The sequence below is a fragment of the Helianthus annuus genome, chromosome 13 (genome assembly GCF_002127325.2).
Source record: "Helianthus annuus cultivar XRQ/B chromosome 13, HanXRQr2.0-SUNRISE, whole genome shotgun sequence".
In the NCBI taxonomy this organism is placed as follows: Eukaryota; Viridiplantae; Streptophyta; class Magnoliopsida; order Asterales; family Asteraceae; genus Helianthus; species Helianthus annuus.
Window position 1 is genome coordinate 27,392,972 of NC_035445.2, and position 21,424 is coordinate 27,414,395.

A 21,424-nucleotide genomic window follows, 5' to 3' on the forward strand; every position below is an offset into this window, starting at 1 on the left:
GGTTCTCGCAATATTTAGCGTTCTCAAGATAACCCTCCCCTATATATATACATATAGGGTCAGGATTTAGAGAAAACGGGTGAAAGTGTGAGAACGGTGAGAACGATTATGGATTGTCAGATCAAAACAATCTATGGACTAGATGGCGTGGTGGCGTTTTTGTAAATAACATAAACTTTTTAAAGTGGGCGCGCTTCCATAAGGGAAAAAAAGTAAATGTTCATCTACAAAACACATCAAAGCGTGACCGAAACCTATATACTTCCCAGAGAAACCTCCCCAAAAACCAATGTAAAACGTGAAAACCCTAGAAAACGCGAAACAACAAAAACTATGGCGTCGAAAGATCAAACCAGATCCAGCGGCAAAAAACACAGTGAGTTAACTTCGATTTACATTGTGCTAGTTTATGCTGCTTTTGGCGTTCTAATTTTAACAATAAATTTGCAGTTTCTACAAGTGTGGAAGGGGAAGGGTCATCTTCTCCAAAACGCCAAAAACCCAACGAGTAACGAAAGAAGACAACAAGAGGACATGGTACCGAATGTTACTTTTCGTGATGTAAATACACTTTGATACTTTGTTGCCAAAACGCCAAAATTTGTATCGTTTGTTTAACAATGTATGAGAACGAAATTTTACATATATGTCATTGCCTTATTGAAAAAACATATATCATTCGTGTGTTACTAAATGCCAAAACATGTATCGTTTGACAGCTTTGTTACTAAATGCCAAAACATGTATGGTTTGTGTTATAAATGCCATGTATCATCTGTCATTGTCTTATTCAACATCTAATGATTGATTTATGAAACGTTATACATGTATCATTTGTGTTGTTAAACGCCATAAAATAGAACGCCATGAAATCATTTTTTTAGGCGCAGAGAGGTTAAGATTGAGAATAAATGTCCACACTGGCAAGGCCCAGAACACCAATAAGAGGAAGGCATTAAGTCAGAATGTTGAGGTTGAGGAAGAACCATATCGTGAGTTCAGTGGGGCTAGGGTTTTGTCAAGAGTAAAACCTACAAACTTGACTGGTTGGTTTATGAATCTAAACCAAAATCAAAGACATGCAGTACACCAAATGGGGTTTGGTGCTACACTAAAGTTGAAAATAGACACCGTACCGACAACGCTTGGGTACTAGTTGGTTGAAAATTACAATGAAAAGACCAACACCCTAAACGTTGGCAACCATACCGTACATATGAATGAAGAATTAATAAACTCTTTAACGGGTATACCGAATGGAAGGGTGCCCGTGGACATGAAATAAAGACCAACAACTAAAGAACAGGTGGTGGCTGAGTGGAAAGTACAGTTCGAAGGGTTTGACTGGGTTAACAGACCAAGTGTGAAGCTATACTTTGATGACATTTTGCCTGTGATGCATGGCTTTGGGAGAGACTTCTGCCTAAATTTCCTAGTAGCATTTTTCACTATAATGGGGCATGCAAGTGACAATGCAGTCGTCAACAAACAGTTCTTGCACAACGTTACACCAAACGTTCAAATAAACCAAATGAACTGATGTGGTTATATCATCCAATGCTTGCAACACGCCAAAACCGTATGGTCTCCAACAAAGCATTACACAGGGCCACAGATCATACTTGCGGCAAGAATAAAAAATCCCTATATAACATATATCATTTGCGTGTCATTAAAACGCCAAAAATATCTGTCATTTGAAAAATCTATTTTGTTACAGCTTGCCTTGGTGAACGATGCTTGCAATAGAAAAAAATGGGACCGAAAAGAAGGATACCCAATTGAGTGGGTTACAACAGATACTCTTGACTTGTTTGAGAGTGCAATTGAAAAACTCCTTGTTGGCAATGAAGTAAAAAGGAAAACAGTTAAAAAGGCTAAGGAAGGCAAACCCAAAAAAAACAAGAAAAATGCAGGTTGTTGTTGATGATGAAGCTGATGGTGATGATGTTGAGAATGAGATGAAGATGATGTTGACAACGTTGATGACCATGTTGATAACGACGATGATGAGTTTTATGATGATGATAGTTTTGATCATGATGATCATTATGATTATGTTGGGCTCCACCTTGTTGTGCAAAACGCCATGCACATCAATGATGAGAATGAGAATGAGAATGAAGATAATGAGGATGAAGAGGCTTCGCTTCAAAGGATGGTGAATGAGGATAGAGAAAGCCGGGAAATGATGTTTGAAGTTTCTGTATCAGGGAACCATGCTCTTGTCAGAGGAGTAAAACAATATGACAATATTTTTGCTGATGAAGAAGAACAAAACAATGAAACTAAAGAGGTATGTTGTTCAAATAAAAAATTTAATAAAAACCACAAAACGCCATGATTAACAAAATCCTTTTTTTAATTTAACAGGAAATGGCTGATAAATTGGATGGGGCACACAAAGAATTAGAAGACTGTTACAATAAACTGAGCACATTGTTAAAGCAGTCAAAGACTGAATATCTAAACAGCCTCCTGGTACACATTAAATACTCACAATGTCTGACATTGTTGGAGAACATCTCAAAATTAGTTGATGAAAACGCCAAGGAAGTGCCAGCTGAAAGAGAACAAGGAAAATATGAAACCGAGGTTGTACTAGGAGGTGAAAATGAAGAAAAAGGGGAGAAGGAGATGACTGGAATAGAAAATGCCATTGAAGTGCAAACAGTTGATGAAAACGCCAAAGAAGTTGAAAATCAACGAGAAGGAGAAGGAGGAGGTGAAAATGAAGAAGAATGGGAGAAGGAGATGGTTGGAATAGAAAACGCCATTGAAGTGGAAACAGTTGATGAAAACGCCATTGAAGTGGAAAGAGTTTATGACAACGCCATTGAAGTTGAAAATGAAGGAAAAAAGAGAAGGAGAAGGAAAAAGGGAAGGAGAAGGAAAAGGAGAAGAGGAAGGCGAGGTGGAAGGGGATGGAGAAGGAAAAGGAGAAGGGGATACGAGAGTAGAAAAAGAAAGGGATATGGCCGGAGAACAAAACACCGAACCCTCAACTGCTACAACAGGCCCAATATATGATGATGAGGATACTATATTATCTGATGAAGATATAAACGAAAACGATATTGAGAGATGGAGTTGTGATTTCAAGACACTTGAATATCACATTTTCAGATATAATGGGGAAAAATAATTAAAAAGAATATTGCTGAGGTTTTGGAGCTGCCTGGACAAGATCTAAAACAAATGATTGATATAAAAGAAGGTCTAGATATTCAAAGATGGTGGACGAAGCGGTTAAAGCAATAAAAAAATGTCTGCAACCTTGAAGAGACCCCAAAAATGCCTGTATTTGATAAGACACCAAACATCCCCCCAACAGAAACACAATACAGTCAAGCATTCATCACTGAACTAGAAAAACTGAAGGGGAGATGGTACACAAAAGTGTTGACCAACAAGGTGCAGTGTTTGATAAAACGTCATATGAGCAGCCACCATCAACAGCTGGGAAAATCCTCTTGGAAACTTTTGAAGAGGAAGAGACACCCAATAAACCCCAAAATAGAAACGCCATCAACACATCACCACCAAAAACGCCAAACGGGTCAGATGTGCAGGAGAAGGGTGATGAGGACAAAACTCCAGACATCACAAAGTTGATGAAAGAAAATACAATTTTAAACCCTGAAGAGCTGCCTAGTGATGAAAAAGCTGATAAAGATGATGAAGAAGATGAAAATATAAACAAAAAGATTGTGGGTGAAAAGGAGAAGAGAGATAAGAAATTGAGCTGGGCATGTTTGTCACCTTATGTAAGCAGGCAAGTGGTTATACATGAACCAATGACGAACCATGAAAATAACCTTGCCATATACATCTTCACTGGATGCGGCGAATACGAGTATGTACACTTCTCTCAAAATAAAACGCCAAGCTTTCCATTTATCACGTTTACTTGAATATGCATGTAAAAACGATCAAAACGCCATGTATTATAATAGAATGAGTTTGTATAACTAAAACGCCAAATGATGTTTTTTTAGGACCGAGGTGTTCAAGATGGGAGAAAAGTTTCTCATGAGCGTTATTTGTGAGAGCATGGAACCAGGATTTCAAGCACACATCTCAATTATTCTATGTTGGGCACATATCCTGAATTATGAAGAAAGATACAAGGCTCCAGAATCACCCTCAAGGTTATTTTTCACAGAATTACTGCTGGTAACTCTTTTACTATATTTAATTGATAAAATTATACTAGGAAATTGTTTTGATGTTTAAAATGTGGTACTCAATATTACAGAATACTCCGGCATACGACGAAATGACAAAAGTAAATTTACGATACAAAGAATTCAAAAGAAACATGGAAACTGTTCTAAAAATGCTCGTTTCAAAGGAGACCAGAAAAATAAAACCATCAAATATTATGAACTGGTCTTCTTGCCAATAATATGGGCAAGACATTTATGTGTTGTCTGTTTCAACATAAAACATGAAAGAGTTGATGTATTGGATAACAGCGCTATAGAGGATGATCTCACCATCAAAGACAAGTATGTTGGATGGGTGGAGTTGGTAAGTATCTTAAAAACTTTGTATGTAGGAACTATGTTCACAAAACGCCATACTAATATATGCAAAAAATGTGAAACTGCAGCACCTTGCTTTTGCAAACTACTTGCGTCTTAAAAAACACCTAAAGCATAAGATCATGAGCAAGGCGGAGATTTTCAGACAAAAGATGGATTGGAGGACAACGTCTAACGTGCTCGACTGTGGGGTTTTCACAATGAGACATATGGAAACATACATGGGGGATATAGTTGGTTGTTGGCAAAAGAAGATGCCCCAAATCAACTACAGCAGAGACAACTAAATGAACTGAGGGAAAAATACATTGTAAAAATCCTGCTTCATAGCGAAAATGAAAACAGAACACGATTGACAAAATCTGTAACAAAATTCTTGGCTTTAAGGGGACAAAAAATGCGTGAAATGTATGACACAGCGGACAAGAGAATAGCACAAAGGATGACAGATTATGTAGATTAGCTTAAACGCCATGGATTGTAAAATTTTAATGTTGACTGATGTGTTTTGCTTTTTAGATTATTGCATCTACACGTTTGGTTGTGTGATTTTCTATAATATTTGTGCAAATCAATGAAAACGCCATGATTAGAATAATTAACAAATAAGTAACCATTTAAAACATAAACAACATTAAAAAAGGGCTAAAAAACTAAATTAAAACAAGTAAAAAACACAAAAACGCCATATCTGTTGGATATCAATAGAACGTCATTCAAACATAAACGCAATTCGTAAAAAAATACTTTAGAAAAACGCCATGTAAAACAAGCATAACGATGAAAACGCCATTTCTATTTTTTTGGCAATGGAATCATAACACCATTATTTAGCGGGAAGTGGACAATGACAATCGTACCCCCGCACATAATTTAGAGCGCTATACCACGTGGCCGGCCAGGATTCGTTCTCATCGTTCTCACACTTTTCACCGTTCTCTCTTGATCTTGTACCTATATATATATATATATATATATATATAGGGTAAATTACACTTTTCGTCCTTTATGTTTGTATCGGATTGTAATGGATAGCCTTTAACTTCAACAATTACAGTCACAATCCTTTATTTGCAAAACCTGTTACACTCTACGTACTTTAGCACAAATTAGGTTAATTTTTTTTGTTAAATATGACATGTGACTTGCACATGAGGGTAGATTAGTAATTTTACTTCTCTATTTATTTAAAGACTTTCTCTCTCTCCCCAAACTACTTTTTCTCTCTCTAAAGTCTCTCTCCCTCTGCAACCACCGACCCCTGCAGCCTAACAAATATTTGTCAGGTATGACTAAAATGAAGAAAACCTAAAAAAGCCCTCGATGTTCTGCAAGTTCGTAACTTTCTAATAAGGATCAATCTCCAACTCAAATTATCGCAAAAATCATTTATGCCCTAATTTTAAGAACAATTAGGGTTACCAAACTCGAAGACAAATCGATGAAGACACAAACATCTAGATGCGTGGGATAAACATGAATAGATTACAAACCCAGAGCCATCGATTTGGAGGTCGGCCGGAAAATTTCTAGAAAAGGAAGAGCTCAGGCGAGAGAATCTGGATCATCCAACCCTCCTATGCCTTATGTTACTCTTGATTTTAGGCTCGTAACCATAGATCTTCTTCCCCAAAGATGGACAACAAAAACCCTACCTGAAGATCGACGATTTTGTTGACAAAAGGTGAGATTTTTTAGTGTTTTTAGTGCAGGATGTATCTAATGGTTGTGATTACTTTGCCACCAGTGGTGTTGTGAGAAAGAAGATGGCAGGTGGTTGAGGTAGCAGGTGTTAGGGGTGGTGGCTGGGGGTGGATTTGATTTGTTGAGATGGTAAAAGGGGTTTCTGTTGATTTTAGAATTGGAGAGAGATAGAGGCGATGGAGAGAGGGTGAGGAGAGAGAAAAGGGTTTTGATATTAAATCTTTTTATGTTTTTAAATATAATAGGTCAAATTACTAACATACCCTCATGTGCAAGGCACATGTTATAGTTAACTGAAATTTTTTTAACCTGGTTAGTACTAAAGGACGTAGGGTGTAATAGGTTTTCCAAATAAAGGATTGTGACTGTAATTATTGAAGTTAAAGGCTATCCATCAATGTTTTCACGACCGGACCGGACCGGCCGGTTAACCACGGCTGGCGGTTGAACCAGCGAACCGGGATAAAAGGTTCAGCCGGAAATGGTGAATTTTGACTTCAAAAAATGGCTAGAGATCCTACAGAACCCTTTAATCGGTGCAAAATACATGTCGTTTTCAAGAAGAGAGGGTAGAGACGAGAGAGATAGAAGACGACGGCGGTGGGAAAGTAGGGTTTGGTTTCTCCGATTTCTTTTTCTCTGTGTGTTGTTTCCTTCAAAATGTTACTTTACCTATTGTTATTGCATATACAACTGTCTCCAGTTCAATTCCCCATAAGACTTTTCATTTTTTCTTTTCTTTATATTTTATTTAGTTTATTTCAAACACTAGGTCTTGTTTTAGAACCTGTAAAAACACAATGAAGAGCCACGTTTAATAATTTTTGTAATGTATAATATGTGTATATATATTTAATTAATAATATAATTTCATTTCTTGTATTGACTTTTATATATAATGTTTTTTATGTTTAATTTAAAAAAAAATTTTTGAGTTATTTTTATATCTTTTAAAACTAAAATTATTTATGACATCATCCGGTTCTTGAATCCGGTCCGACCGATCCGACCGGTTCGACCAGTGGACCGGTAAAACGTCTAGTTCGATGTATGGTCCGGTTATGAAAACATTGTTATCCATTGCAATCCGATACAAATATAAAGGACGAAAAGTGTAATTTACCCATATCTATACTTTCTATAAAAGGAGAAATCCAAGTGACATAAGAAAAGCTGATGTGTCAGCTAGAGAGCATGTCCAACAAGGCTTTTCTTATGTCATCTGCGATGAGGTGGCAGCGATAGAGGAAGCATAGTGACATCATAATTTCAAAGATCTGCCATCCAAACCACTGCCCCAACTTCTAATTTCAAAGGTCTGGCCCATATTCAATTATGAAACCACTGATGTTCATTAAAATTTCAAACGACTGATGCTCATTAAAATGGGCGGGTAATTTGAAATTTAAAACTTCATAGGGATATGTAATTTGCATTTAATGTCATCAGACCTTCAATTCTTCTCTCTCTCAAATATAAATTCAAACCCAAATCCAAAGTCGATCATAATTTCAAAAACCCATTTCAATCTCTCTGTCTACTCTCTCTCAACTCTCTATTTCTAAAACTGTAGATACAGAGAAGAGGATTAAGATGAGAGAGGCGTTGCATTTATCATCGATTTGAATGGTAGTTTAAAAATAGATATTTTTTGATATTTTTTGATTTTTTTCTTTTTATCACAAATGAAGGTTTGTATGCTAAATGTTCTTCAGGTAGATCTTGCTGGATTTGTTATTTGGTGTTGAAGTCTTGAGTTCGTTGGCCGAGCTTCCGAATGTGATCAAGGTTATAAAATGGATCTCAACTTTATTGACGAAGAGGTGATGTCTGTGTGTGTTTAAAATAAATCATGATTCTATGAAATTTGATTGATATGTTTGTAGCTTTTGATTATGATAATTTTTTGATTTTTTCTTTTTATCATGAACTGATACTTTGTATGCTAAACGTTCTTTAGGTAGATCTTCCTGGATTTGTTATTTGGTGTTGAAGTCTTGAGTTCGTTGGCCAAGCTTCCGAATGTGATGAAGGTTATAAAATGGATCTCAACTTTATTGATGAAGAGGTGATGTCTGTGTGTGTTTAAAATAAATCATGATTCTATGAAATTTGATTGATATGTTTGTAGCTTTTGATTATGATATTTTTTGATTTTTTTTCTTTTTATCATGAATTGAAAGTTTGGATGCTAAATGTTCTTCAGGTAGATCTTGGTGGATTTGTTATTTGGTGTTGAAGTCTTGAGTTCGTTGGCCAACCTTCCAAATGTGATCAAGGTTATAAAATGGATCTCAACTTTATTGATGAAGAGGTGATGTCTGTGTGTGTTTAAAATAAATCATGATTCTATGAAATTTGATTGATATGGTTGTAGCTTTCGATTATGATATTTTTTGATTTTTTTCTTTTTATCATGAACTGAAAGTTTGGATGCTAAATGTTCTTCAGGTAGATCTTGGTGGATTTGTTATTTGGTGTTGAAGTCCTGAGTTCGTTGGCCAAGCTTCCGAATGTGATCAAGGTTATAAAATGATTTTATGAAATTTGTTTGATATGTTTGTAGCTTTTGATTTTATCTTTGATTTGTATAGATTGTTTATTGTTTATTCAGATGCTTGCATTGGTGTATGAATGTTGTTAAAGAGGAAGTACTTATGTACCTAAGTCCTGATCAACCAAAGGAAAACCACTGCTCAGTAACAGCACTGCTCTTAAACATTCAATTATGAAACCGCTGATGTTCATTGAAATTTCAAACGACTGATGCTCATTAAAATGGGAGGGTAATTTGAAATTTCAAACGAATTGAAGCGGTGGTTCTTGTGTATCGGTGTTTAGATTTTGTTACACCTTCGATGATGGTTGTTAGATTTGTTAAAATGTAATTGCTACAGTTTGAATATTATTGTTATTATATTATCATCTGTTGATCGTGGTCTGCTAAAGCACTGCTCTTAAACATTCTCTGTTGAACTGCATCATCTGTTAGTCCATAGGAGAGGTTCTCTTTGGCAGACCTTTTCTTGAAGCAGAGCGGTATTTATCAGCAGATGTTCATCATGAGGCGTGTGTAAACAGATGTTTTGAAATCCTCTGTTGAAGTGTATCACTGTTAAGTCACAACAGATGTTAGCAATTTATACTGTGGAATGATCAGCAGATGTTATGTTTTGTAGACCTTTGTTTCAACAGCAGATGTTAGCCTTATGATACTTTTGTATTAGCAGAGGTTGTTTTATTAGCAGAGATTATTTGTTGTAAAAGTCTTTGTGTTTATTAGCAGAGGTTGTTTTATCAGCAGAGGTTATTTGCTATAACAGTGTTTGTGTTTATTAGCAGAGGTTGTGTTTATTAGCAGAGGTCATTTGCTATAACAGTCCTTGTGTTTATCAGCAGATGTTGTTTGGAACAACAGACTTTGCTTGAATAGATTTTCTGTTTGACAGAGCTTTTGGTTTGTCAGATTTTATCTAAATATAGGTTGAGTGTATATATTACAGAGTATAATTCAATATATAATTAATCATGAAGAGCCAATTAAAATATATGGAGAATGTACAACAAAGGTTTAAGTTAATATAAATAATAAGATAGGAATACATGATTATAGTTTAAATATTCGGAAGTCGTAAGTTTTCAAAATATAGAAGTTTGATACATCACCATCCCATAATTTATCTCAAATGAGATAATACCAACAACCACAACTATCTGTAGACTTTCTTTAAGATCAGCTTGGCTTTTTCTTCAGAGTAGACAAATTTGCATCTCATATTTCTGTAGATACCATTGGGCTTAGTGAACTTCTTGGTGAATTGACAAGCCGCGTATCTAAATCCCTTGCCATGCTTCTCCCGTCGAAAGTCAATTACAGTGTCAACTCCATTCAGATTTTCAACTGTCATCTTCAATGTTCTATGAATCCTTGATAAAGAAGCTACTTTCACATTCAGACGCTTAAAAATAAATATAAAATACCAATAATTAATAAGAAATACATAACGTATTTAAGTAAAGTAACAAAAATTACAGCTTAATTGTAACAAACATTTAACATCCTTTGAATGAGGAATAATATATTAACAGAATAAACTTACAAAATGTTTGCTGCAGTACCATACGATTTGTAAGGGGTATTCATCAGTATCAGCTTCATAATCTAAGATAGCGGCATCAAAATCTGCATCGTCGATATCATCGGATGATTCACTTGATACAACATAATAACTATCAGAATCTGTGTCATTGGATTCTTCAACATCCGACTGGTGTTGTAGATACTCGGTAATTCGAGGAACTTCCAAATTGGGTGAGGAAGTATCGTCTATCGGACTGTCATTGGATTTTGGTGCAACAATCTCACATCCATTCAAATCAAAGGCAGTAAGCAGAAAGAAGTAATCCGCTGCGTATCTTAAAACAAGTACAATTCCTGTTTGCATACCCATGTAGTGTACAACCTTTTCCCATCCATTGGTTATAAAGTAACAATTCCGAAGAGGATCACGTTGAAGTAGTACATCAAAAGAGTCCCACTGATTCACATAGATCTTAAATGTCTCTTTAAGTTTACTAACTCCAATACTGACGTTGACTAACTCTTTGGGTATCAGCTGAACAAAAACATATAAAATTATGAAATCAAACAAAGGTACAATAAAATTAACAAATATATCACTAATTACTATAGTAACTAATGTGCGTTAGGTGTAATATATTTTTGATGAGTATTTAAGCCCCTTTTTCCACTTTTAGCCAAGTTTTAAATTTATAAAACACAATATTCACTAACACTAAACACACATATGGGCAAGTGCACCCATCGTGGACGTAGTATAGTGTTGGTAAGATACTGAGGTCATCCAAGGACACAAGAGCTTTTAGTACCGGTTTATCCTCAACGTCTAATCAAATCAAAAAGTGAGAAAAATGTTTTAAACTAAGAAAAAGAGTTAATTGCTCGGATGGTCCCTGTGGTTTCATGTTTTTTCATGTTTAGTCCCCACCTTTTGAAAATAGCATGTATGCTCCCTATGGTTTGTCATTTTGTTACTCGGATAGTCCCCCAACATTTACTCTGGGGACTATACGAGTAACAAAATGACAAACCATAGGGAGCATACATGCTATTTCCAAACTAACTGACATTTACTCAGGGACTATCCGAGTAACAAAATGACAAACCATAGGGAGCATACCTGCTATTTTCAAAAGGTGGGGACTAAACGCGAAAAAACTTGAAACCACAGGGACCATCCGAGCAATTAACTCTAAGAAAAATAAAAACTAACTAAATGCTGAAAAATAAAAATAAAATAAAAACAGATAGACAAGATGAATCACTTGGATCCGACATGTGTATTGGTATAACCTTTGATTATTTTCGCACTTTTGCACTTGTTTAAGAGATTATCTTAGTTATTGTAGTAGGCCCCTCTTTTGAAGGCGACGTTACCCTCAACCTAGTAGTTTGAGTCAGCAAGGATACAATCCTAAAGGGTCGGATTATTGAAAGATAATGAATTAAGTTATTAATGCAAATTATGGTAGGCCCCGCTTTTGGCGGTGACGTTACCCTCGGCTAAGTAGTCTGAGTCAGCAGGGATACAGTCCTAAATAGCCGGGTTATAGTATTAATAGTAGTTAACTTAAGAGGGGGTCAAAGAGTTTGGATCCCCGCCATCCAATACCTATGGGCATTGAAGGAGATCCTACTAAAATTGACCCAGGTCCCAAGCAGGACCTCTAAACGCTGAACAAGGACAAGACCCTTACCAAACCGTTCCCTTAACCCCCGACCAGGTAGCCAACATACCTCCATATAGACCGTGGAGATATGAATGGTGAAAATCTTTTATTTTATATAGACAGTAAAATAATGCCAAGACACCACGGACAAACGATAAGGAAAGATCACCTTCAACATAAGTAACTAGTTATTAAAGTCATTAATACAAAACCAAATAAAAAGTGCAAAAGATTAAAAATAAAAAGTATTATACTGAACACTTGTCTTCACCAAGTGATGTAAGAGACTTAGGCAAACATGGCCTTGATTGTTAAGAACTCTTACTATCAATCTTGGATCCCGAGACGACTCACACACTCTACGATGGACAATGGATGATGGTGGTGGATGATGGTGTTATGGTGGTGATGGGTGGTGGATGAAGTGTGAGAGAGGTGGTGTGCCAAGGGATGAGAGAAAATGGAACCAAGCTCCTCTATTTATAGGCTGAACAGAAGGCTGGACACGGCCCCGTGTCCGCTGGACACGGCCCCGTGCCCGTCTGACATTCTCTCTCTTCATTAATTGTAATTCGCAATTACAATTAATGCGCCTGCTGTACTTTCACCACGCCCCCGTGCCCGCTGGACACGGCCCCGTGGTGGGCAATGGAAGCTTCTACTGGTTTGTCTTTTCTGCTGCTTCCTGGGCACGCCCCCGTGTTCGCTGGACACGGGGCGTGTTCAGACTCTGTTTCTTCTCCTTTGCCTTGGGAGGTGCCGTTGAGGGTCCGGGCAGTCTACTTTTGTTCCTTTTCTTGTATTTATGGTAGAATTAGTTGTCTTTTTGCTTCTTTTGTGATTTTGAGCTCATTTCATCCTGAAAATACAAAAGGAAGACAAAAACACTCTTTTTCCAACATTAGTACTTAAAAAGGGTTAGTTTTATGCCTTAATTGATGTGATTTATGTGTTGCATTTTACACACATCAGTAACATTTAAGTATTGGATTAAAATACCAAAACTTACCAACACGTCTTTACAAACATCAGTAAAATTGTGGGAGAATGAATCCATACATCCAAACTTCCTCTCAAACGATATTGATGTGAACATAGAAATCATTGGAAGTTTTGTTCGATAATGATGAACTTTTTCAAAAGGTGTCAGCAGGTATGTATATGGTGCAGTTTTTTTAAATACCAACAGACATCCTTCTTTCAATGAAAGGTCAGAGACAACTGAGGACCATCCTTCTTTTAGAGCAAAAGTTCCATTGTGTTTTGAAAATTGGTAATCTCATCTCATACCGTTTACACACTCTATAACGCCAACGTTACCAGGAACTTCTTTGAGTAAATGATTGTTTGCAAAGTTTTGTGGTATTATCTGTTGAGTTCAAGTATTTAAGTATTGGCAAATGTTATATGTGAATTAATTGTTAACAATAAAACTGTAGAAAAATGGTTTTAATGTAATAATCTTACCAAGATTTTGGAAGTAAGAGAATCCAGATATTTATAAAAAGACATCTTCCAAGATATTATGTTTCTGGTTAAAAATGAAAGAAAAAAATGAGACAATGTATTTTATCAGATACTTCATTATTTATAAAGAATGTGATAATAAATGTGAACCAACAATGTTTAACATATCTATGTCATTCAGATAACGCATTTAGTATTTATCGATTTATCTAGAGTATAACAATAAATAAAAGATTTGTCATTTAATCATATTCTTTAATATCAAGTAAGAAAAACAACAAAATACCTTATCGATTGCTTTCAAGAATCCAAATGTAAGACCATATCGAACAAAACTTCAAATCAGAAACATTATAAAAAATAAAAAAGCTTGTAAAATTAAATTGATATATCATCTAAAACATGCAATACATTGAGAACAGTCTTCATATCAGTTGTTAATCATGTGCATATGAAACTAATGTATATACAAATTTTAATAAATATTATTATACCTTGATCGAAGTTGTTGATATTGTCAAAAGTAAGAAGAATTCAAGTGGAGTGATTCAATATTTCAAATGGACATCAGTGATTAAAACTTGCAGCACTTTTAGTGTATATCTCTTTTATAAGTCTGCACTAATTATTTTTTTTACTCTCTCTCTCAATATGGGCTATGCATGGTTTTCTAAGAAACGACCCGTGTTTGCGCACGGGTCTTACCGCTAGTATTTATATAATTGACAAACATAAAACAATTTATATTAGTTTAATTATATATTTTCACTGTGAAGATAAAAACTGTATGGGAAGAAAACATTTATATAATATTAAAGAGAAAGGTCTATTTCTCTTTAAATCTCTTACCTCCTACCTTTTCTTATATCCTTTTTTCTACTCCTTCTCTTCCAGATCTTTCTACTTCTCATCTCACCTCTCACTGGCTGTGACCATGGCTGCCGTCGTTAGGTCAGTATCAATTTCTTCTCTGTTGTCTTCATATTCATGCTTTGCAAGGTGGTCTTTCGTCAAAAATTTAGTTCACTTCTGCACACACAAGATAGTCTTGAACCCTAATTTTTCTTAACAAAAATTGTTATATTACCATCACTTAAAAGGGTAATTGTCGTAATGGAATTCCCCCAATTTTCTTGCTTGAATTATACATTTTAGATTACTTTCTAATTCTTAACAAAAATTCTTATACTATGGTGACTTAAAAGGGTAATTTGAGTGACTTTTGAATCTAATTCAGATTGTATCATGAGATTTGCAGATGATTAAAGAATGGGGTGTTTTAGTTTTGGGTTTTGAATATTTGGTTTAAGAATTTTAAAAAGGGAAAGGAAGACTATGAAGGTGGGGGCACTGCCGTGATTTGAATCAAATTTTGAAAGTTGTTACTAACTGGGACTTGGGGTACACTTTTTTTTTGTTATTTATTTTACCATCGAAATTGCCAGAAGTATACCTACAGATGGTATAATCTGAAAATGGCTTTTTTTATTCATTTAGTGATGTTAAACTCAAAAATCTGATAATAATTTTTATATTTATAGTATATCAAGTATACACATTTTTTTTTATCTTCGCAACTTTAGATAAGTGGCCATATCAGTGTAATATGAATGTGGGTTGTTAATTGTAATGTAAGTCTATTTATGGGTTGCATGTAATTATGTTTCTTTTGGGACTGATTACGCTGCATATAGGTTGCAATGTATAAACAGTTTTTGAAACTTTAAGTTCTAAATTAGTTAAAGATTTAAGTTTTTGGTTGAATCCCTACATTAGAAGATTGTTTAGTGTTTTAAATTATGTGCAGTGTTCATGAAGGCTTACTTTGAATGAATTCTTCAAATACAGTTTAGCTTTTAACAACTGAACTTAGAAGACATCTGTTCACATTACTAATATGTTATTTTCTCTATTTCTTACACAGAATATGACACAAAGACGGTCTTTTGTAACGACTTTAACGCCGACTAATGAATTTAGTATAACCCCAGTATGTAGCTTTTTAAGTCTCTCGCTTAAAATCATATAATTGTATATAGTCTATGCATTAAGACCGTAAATGCATTAAGATCCTAAACAACCATAATTCCGCCAACTATAAAAAACCTAGAGATCGCCGCCGCAACGCGCGGCATCTGGCACCATCCTAGTTACACATATGAAATACGTTAAAAAATAAATTATTATACTTATGATTTTCGTGTCAAATGATAACTTTATGATCTTGTGATTACCAACATCATGTCCAAGGTGTTTTGCCGCATAAGACTATGGGGTATGGGGCTTGGGTTGGGGTAAAACGCCCAAGCCACCACCCCGGGTGGGCTTGGGTTGGGGCGTGGCCCTTGGGGCTTGGGTTTCAAGCCGGGCGTGGGGGGGGGGGGGTCTGACCAAGCTGACATGGCGGGCTCTCACTGGACAAACCAAACTAGCCGTTGGCCAACGGCTATCGTAAGAAAATATTATTTTTTCACTATAAAACTCACATTTTTCTTCCATTTTTTACCACATTAAACCACATCTTCTATAATCATCTTCAATTCTCCTTCTACAAAACGAAAAAATGCATCCTCATAACCATGCTTATGACCCGAGTAACCCGTTTGCAATCCAAGAAAATAATCCTAGCCCACCACCCAATCGTCCAATACCTCGTCCATTTTTCATACACTCTTCTATGCCCGTTGAAGCGAGTTATGCATCGTATATCGGGAATCGTGTGTTTACTAACTTTCCACACACCGACGATTCAATACCTACCCCGTTTACACAATCGCCTATCAACCTTTCACCAACCTCCATCGACCTTTCACAAAACGAAACCGTCCCCGAAACTCAACCACCCAACGATGGTCTTTCCTTATCGAAACCCATCAAAAAGAGAAGCCATAAGAAAAAAACCGAGGCGGATAAAGCACTCGAAACCGTCAAACGAAAACAACTAAAATGTACCGTTCCTGAAGAACTTGCATTGGCGAGGGGTTGGTTTCAACAATCTCAACATGCAACTTTAGGTATTCTTAAACTTTGTTTTTATTAATGGTTATTTTTTATATAACTTTGTAATATATTAAATTTTGTTTTTATTAAAATAGGAAATTCTCAACATCGAACCCATTTGTGGGAAGCGGTTAGTAGAGTATTCCATCAAGAATTGGGAAGGGAGGCTTATCGTGAAACTGATAGCTTATCCTCGAAGTGGAGCGAGATTAGCGGCCAACTTACAAAATATAGTGGGTTTTTAAATAAAGCAAAGCAAAATCCAAAAAGTGGTGAAAACGAAGCCGACATTGTGACGAATGCATTGGTTCAATTCAAATCAAATGTGGGGACCGACTTCCGTTTCATGCATTGTTGGGAGATTTGTAAGTTCCATCCAAAGTGGGCGAATATCCTAGTGGTAGCGAAAGTAACACGTCTTCCAAAAGGTCAAGGGCCTCGTCCCAAGCCCAATCTGATGCACGAGATCAAGAGTCTGAGGACCTTTTGGATGATTCGCCAAGCCCAAACCGGCCTGAGTATGGAAGAGATGTCGCAAAAAGGCGTGTTCAAAAATCAAGATCTGGTACGGCATCGCCTTCAGCTGGGAGTTCGGGCTCGCGTTGGGCTTGGGTTGGGGCTTGGGTTGGGCTTGGGTTGGGGCATTAGTTGACACGTGGCTTGGGGGGCAGACATGGGGCGATCCACATTCAACACGGTATGGTGGGGCGGGGATTTGGGGCGTGGGTTTGGTGGGCTTCGCTGGGCTAACCCGCTGGGCTGTTTGTTTTAAAACAACAAATTTAATTTTTTTAATATTTTTAAATAAAGAAAATCACATAAAAAAATTCCTAACGTTTATATTTGTTTTTTTTATCTCTTCTCTCATCTCCAAGACTAGTTGCAACTCGTCACCCTGTAGGTGATCAATCGGCTGGGATAGAATTTTCAAATCATCCCGTCTTTATTTCAGGGCTTCTCTAGCTTCTTTGCTCGTTCGTTGTTCTGCCCTTTGTTGTTGGAAGACGTTGAATGTATCTAACTTGCATGCAATGTCATCCAACTGATCGCTGTATATTCCCCTACGCGAGTCCGAACTCCCAGCTGAAGGCGATGCCGTACCAGATCTTGATTTTTGAACACGCCTTTTTGCGGCATCTCTTCCATACTCAGGCCGGTTTGGGCTTGGCGAATCATCCAAAAGATCCTCATACTCTTGATCTCGTGCATCAGATTGGGCTTGGGACGAGGCCCTTGACCTTTTGGAAGACGTGTTACTTTCGCTACCACTGGGATATTCGCCCACTTTGGATGGAACTTACAAATCTCCCAACAATGCATGAAACGGAAGTCGGTCCCCACATTTGATTTGAATTGAACCAATGCATTCGTCACAATGTCGGCTTCGTTTTCAACACTTTTTGGGTTTTGCTTTGCTTTATTTAAAAACCCACTATATTTTGTAAATTGGCCGCTAATCTCGCTCCACTTCGAGGATAAGCTATCGGTTTCACGATAAGCCTCCCTTCCCAATTCTTGATGGAATACTCTACTAACCGCTTCCACAAATGGGTTCGATGTTGAGAATTTCCTATTTTAATAAAAACAAAATTTAATATATTACAAAGTTATATAAAAAATAACCATTAATAAAAACAAAGTTTAAGAATACCTAAAGTTGCATGTTGAGATTGTTGAAACCAACCCCTCGCCAATGCAAGTTCTTCAGGAACGGTCCACTTTAGTTGTTTTCATTTGACGGTTTCGAGTGCTTTATCCGCCTCGGTTTTTTTCTTATGGCTTCTCTTTTTGATGGGTTTCGATGCGGAAGGACCATCGTTGGGTGGTTGAGTTTCGGGGACGGTTTCGTTTTGTGAAAGGTCGATGGAGGTTGGTGAAAGGTTGATGGGCGATTGTGTAAACGGGGTAGGTATCGAATCGTCGGTGAGTGGGAAGTTAGTAAACACACGATTCCCGATATACGATGCATAACTCGCTTCAACGGGCATAGAAGAGTGTATGAAATATGGACGAGGCATTAGACGATTGGGTGGTGGACTAGGATTATTTTCTTGGAATGCAAACGGGTTGCTCGAGTCATAAGCATGGTTATGAGGATGCATTTTTTCATTTTGTATTGAAGATGATTATAGAAGATGTGGTTGAATGTGGTAAAAATGGAAGAAAAATATGAGTTTTATAGTGAAAAAATAATTTTTTTTTAAGATAGCCGTTGGCCAACGGCTAGCCCAACGGCTAGTTTGGTTTGTCCAGTGAGAGCCCGCCATGTCAGCTTGGCCAGACCGCCCCACGCCCGGCTTGAAACCCAAGCCCCAAGGGCCACGCTTCAACCCAAGCCCACCCAGGATGGTGGCTTAAGCGTTTTACCCCAACCCACGCCCCAACCCTAGCCCCATACCCCATAATTAAAAGCTTGTTATTTGACTTCTTATATTATATAATTCGGATGCAGGCTACTTATTATTTTAAACTATACCTAAAAATACGTTATAATCCTTTAATCTGAATCTGAAACAATTCTAAATTAAAAAAATACCTGACCATAAATGCAAATGTAAAGTCAGATTATGTGTAGTGGTTAACACACCACTAGGGGTGTTCATCGAATCGAATATCGAATTTTCGAATTATTCGAATCGAATTGTTTGAATAATTTTTATTTTTCCTTGAATTCGTATTCGATTCGAATTCGATTAAAACCTATCGAATTCGAATCGAATTCGTATTCGAATAAAAAAACCCAATTTGTATTCGATTCGTATTCGATTAAAATTTCGAATTCGAATCGAATTCGAATAAATTCGATTTAATTCAGATTCATTAAAACATGTAAAAAACTATAAAAATGAAACATAAATTTTAAAACAGCCATAAAACACGATATCACATTAAAAAGTTTCAAATAAAGTACCACAAGTCTAAAATTCAAAACGAGAAGCCGGGAATACTCACTCCACATTATAAGTTAATATTTTTATGTTTAGAAATCTATTGATAGATTTTATAATTAGGTTTTGCTTATGGGTCATGTAATGGGTTTGGTAATGAGTAATTTTAATACTTGGAAAAAATTAGAAAAGAATTTATAATATAGGTTAATAAAAGTTATATATTTATTATATATAAAAATAATAAATAAAAATGTACAATTTTTATTCGAATTTCGAATCGAATCAAATTTGAAATTATAAATTCGTATTCAATTCGTATTCGATTTACTTGACTCGAATTGAATCGAATTCGAATTCGAATTCTTATAATCGAAACGAATTCTTGATAGTCGAATCGAATTTAAACGAATTTCGAATTTTTCGAATTCGAAACGAATTCTGAACACCCCTACACACCACCCTTCAATGTTATATGTATTTTTACAACAAAAGATAACGTTCATGGTTCTAGAACTCCGTAGGTAGAGATTTGGGTTCTGCTTTATTATTTTTTTTTTTCAGTTTTTATGTAATAAGAGGATTGTTTATTTAATACGCAGGATACCACAACTAGGGCTGTTCATTTTTATCTATAACCCGAAACCCGACCCGAATTTAAAGTCACCCGAACCCGAATTAGCGAATACCCGAAAAACCCGAATCCGAGACACCCGAACCCGACCAACCCGAACTTTAAATGGTTCGGTTATCGGATCACTTTTTCCAGGCCAAAAAGCCGAAAAAACCCGACCCGAAAAACCCGAAACACGAAATCCGAAAAAAACTCGAACATTTATTGTTTTTTTCTTATAAAAGTGTTTAGATTTTGAGTCTTTAATAGATGGAACACTAAGTTTTGGGTTTTTTAAATATTATAATAGCATATTGTCAATTAATCTTTGAACTTTGATAATATTTATAAAGTAACAATATGAATTTTGATGATATTTTGTAAAAAAAACATTTATTTTCATTTTACATCTAAACCCGAAAACCGAATAACTCGACCCGAACTAACCCGAACCCGAATAACCCAAACCCGACTAACCCAAACTTTAAATGGGTTGTTTATCGGGTCAATTTTTCCCAGAGAAAAACCCGAACAACTCGACCCGAAAAACCCGAAACCCGAAGAAAAAACCCTAACCACAACCTAAACATATTCAATTAGGTTTCAAATTAGTAATTATAATTATTTATATGTAAGACTGAATGTGGGAAAACGTTTGATTGATAATTATCCCCCTTTGTTGACATCATTTCCTCATATGCTATCACTATGTCGTCATCTAGGTGATGACCCATTCTCAACTCTCTTTATCTTTTTTTCTTCTCTCTCTCTATGGGAGGATCACACGAGGAAAACAATTACAAAGAAGAAGAATTGACATATTGGTAAAATACTAATTTATTTATAATTCATCTGATTAATTTTTCTTTCTTTAATTATTTAATCAACTTTTTTTTTGAAAGGTAACTATCATTAAACAACTACCGACCCAAGTCGGGCCGGCAAAAAACAACTCCAATTACATATTTACAAAAGACAACCAATCCCTCCACTCCAAATCTTTGTATTTCGATCTATAGGAAAACCATAAAAAAACCCAAAGCCTTAATCTCACTCAAAATGTTCTCTATTCTAATCGGGGTATTGGAGAATTTAGCATTGTTCCTAGCTCGCCACAAGCTCCAACAACGAATCAATATAATTCCTTGAACCGCTTCCTTTTTCTTCTCCGTTGCATCGAGGTCTTTGAAGATAGATAAAAGGTCTTTGAGATAAAAAGCGTAAATGTTAGGGATCTTACACCAAACCCTTACACCATTCCAAACATTTGCGGCAATAATACACGTATCAAACATATGGTCGACGGTTTCTTCTTCCGAGTTACACGTCGGGCATAAGGTTGAGTGGACACCTATATTTCTCCTTATTAAGGCTTCAGCGGAAGGAACTTTATCCATCTCCATTCTCCAAGCGTGTATGTTAACTTTTGCGGGGACCCATTTGCACCTAATCAT

At 36.2% G+C, this 21,424-nt stretch overlaps 3 protein-coding genes and 1 long non-coding RNA gene across 4 annotated transcripts; 3 read left to right on the forward strand and 1 right to left on the reverse strand.

Moving 5' to 3' along the window:
* The first annotated feature begins 333 nt into the window (after positions 1-333).
* Positions 334-3,030, forward strand: LOC110900501 (DNA ligase 1-like). The gene is made up of 4 exons (XM_022147389.1): positions 334-537; positions 1,721-1,916; positions 1,968-2,296; positions 2,374-3,030. The coding sequence occupies exons 1-4, from the start codon at positions 334-336 to the stop codon at positions 3,028-3,030; spliced, it is 1,386 nt and encodes a 461-aa protein (XP_022003081.1).
* An 11,264-nt stretch (positions 3,031-14,294) lies between these two features.
* On the forward strand, positions 14,295-15,239 carry LOC110897491. Its single transcript, XR_002568691.2, has 2 exons — positions 14,295-14,420; positions 14,728-15,239. It is a non-coding gene; the product is annotated as an uncharacterized LOC110897491 (long non-coding RNA).
* Positions 15,240-15,920: 681 nt separating this feature from the next.
* On the forward strand, positions 15,921-17,636 carry LOC110902464. The gene is made up of 2 exons (XM_022149093.2): positions 15,921-16,483; positions 16,565-17,636. Exons 1-2 carry the CDS (start codon positions 16,033-16,035, stop codon positions 17,119-17,121), a joined length of 1,008 nt encoding a protein of 335 aa, XP_022004785.1. The 5' UTR covers positions 15,921-16,032; the 3' UTR covers positions 17,122-17,636.
* A 3,347-nt stretch (positions 17,637-20,983) lies between these two features.
* On the reverse strand, positions 20,984-21,424 carry LOC110900500. The gene has a single exon (XM_022147388.1). It carries the CDS (start codon positions 21,422-21,424, stop codon positions 20,984-20,986), a length of 441 nt encoding a protein of 146 aa, XP_022003080.1.

What these genes read in the sequence shown, in the direction of transcription:
- LOC110902464 (XM_022149093.2), top strand. Translation starts at nt 16,033, where the DNA reads ATGCATCCTCATAACCATGCTTATGACCCGAGTAACCCGTTTGCAATC. An exon ending in ATCTCAACATGCAACTTTAG is followed by an intron (nt 16,484 to 16,564) that starts GTATTCTTAAAC and finishes TTATTAAAATAG; the next exon opens with GAAATTCTCAACATCGAACC.
- LOC110900501 (XM_022147389.1), top strand. Translation starts at nt 334, where the DNA reads ATGGCGTCGAAAGATCAAACCAGATCCAGCGGCAAAAAACACAGTGAG. An exon ending in GAAGACAACAAGAGGACATG is followed by an intron (nt 538 to 1,720) that starts GTACCGAATGTT and finishes ATTTTGTTACAG; the next exon opens with CTTGCCTTGGTGAACGATGC. An exon ending in AAAAAACAAGAAAAATGCAG is followed by an intron (nt 1,917 to 1,967) that starts GTTGTTGTTGAT and finishes AATGAGATGAAG; the next exon opens with ATGATGTTGACAACGTTGAT.
- LOC110900500 (XM_022147388.1), bottom strand. Translation starts at nt 21,424, where the DNA reads ATGATTAGGTGCAAATGGGTCCCCGCAAAAGTTAACATACACGCTTGG.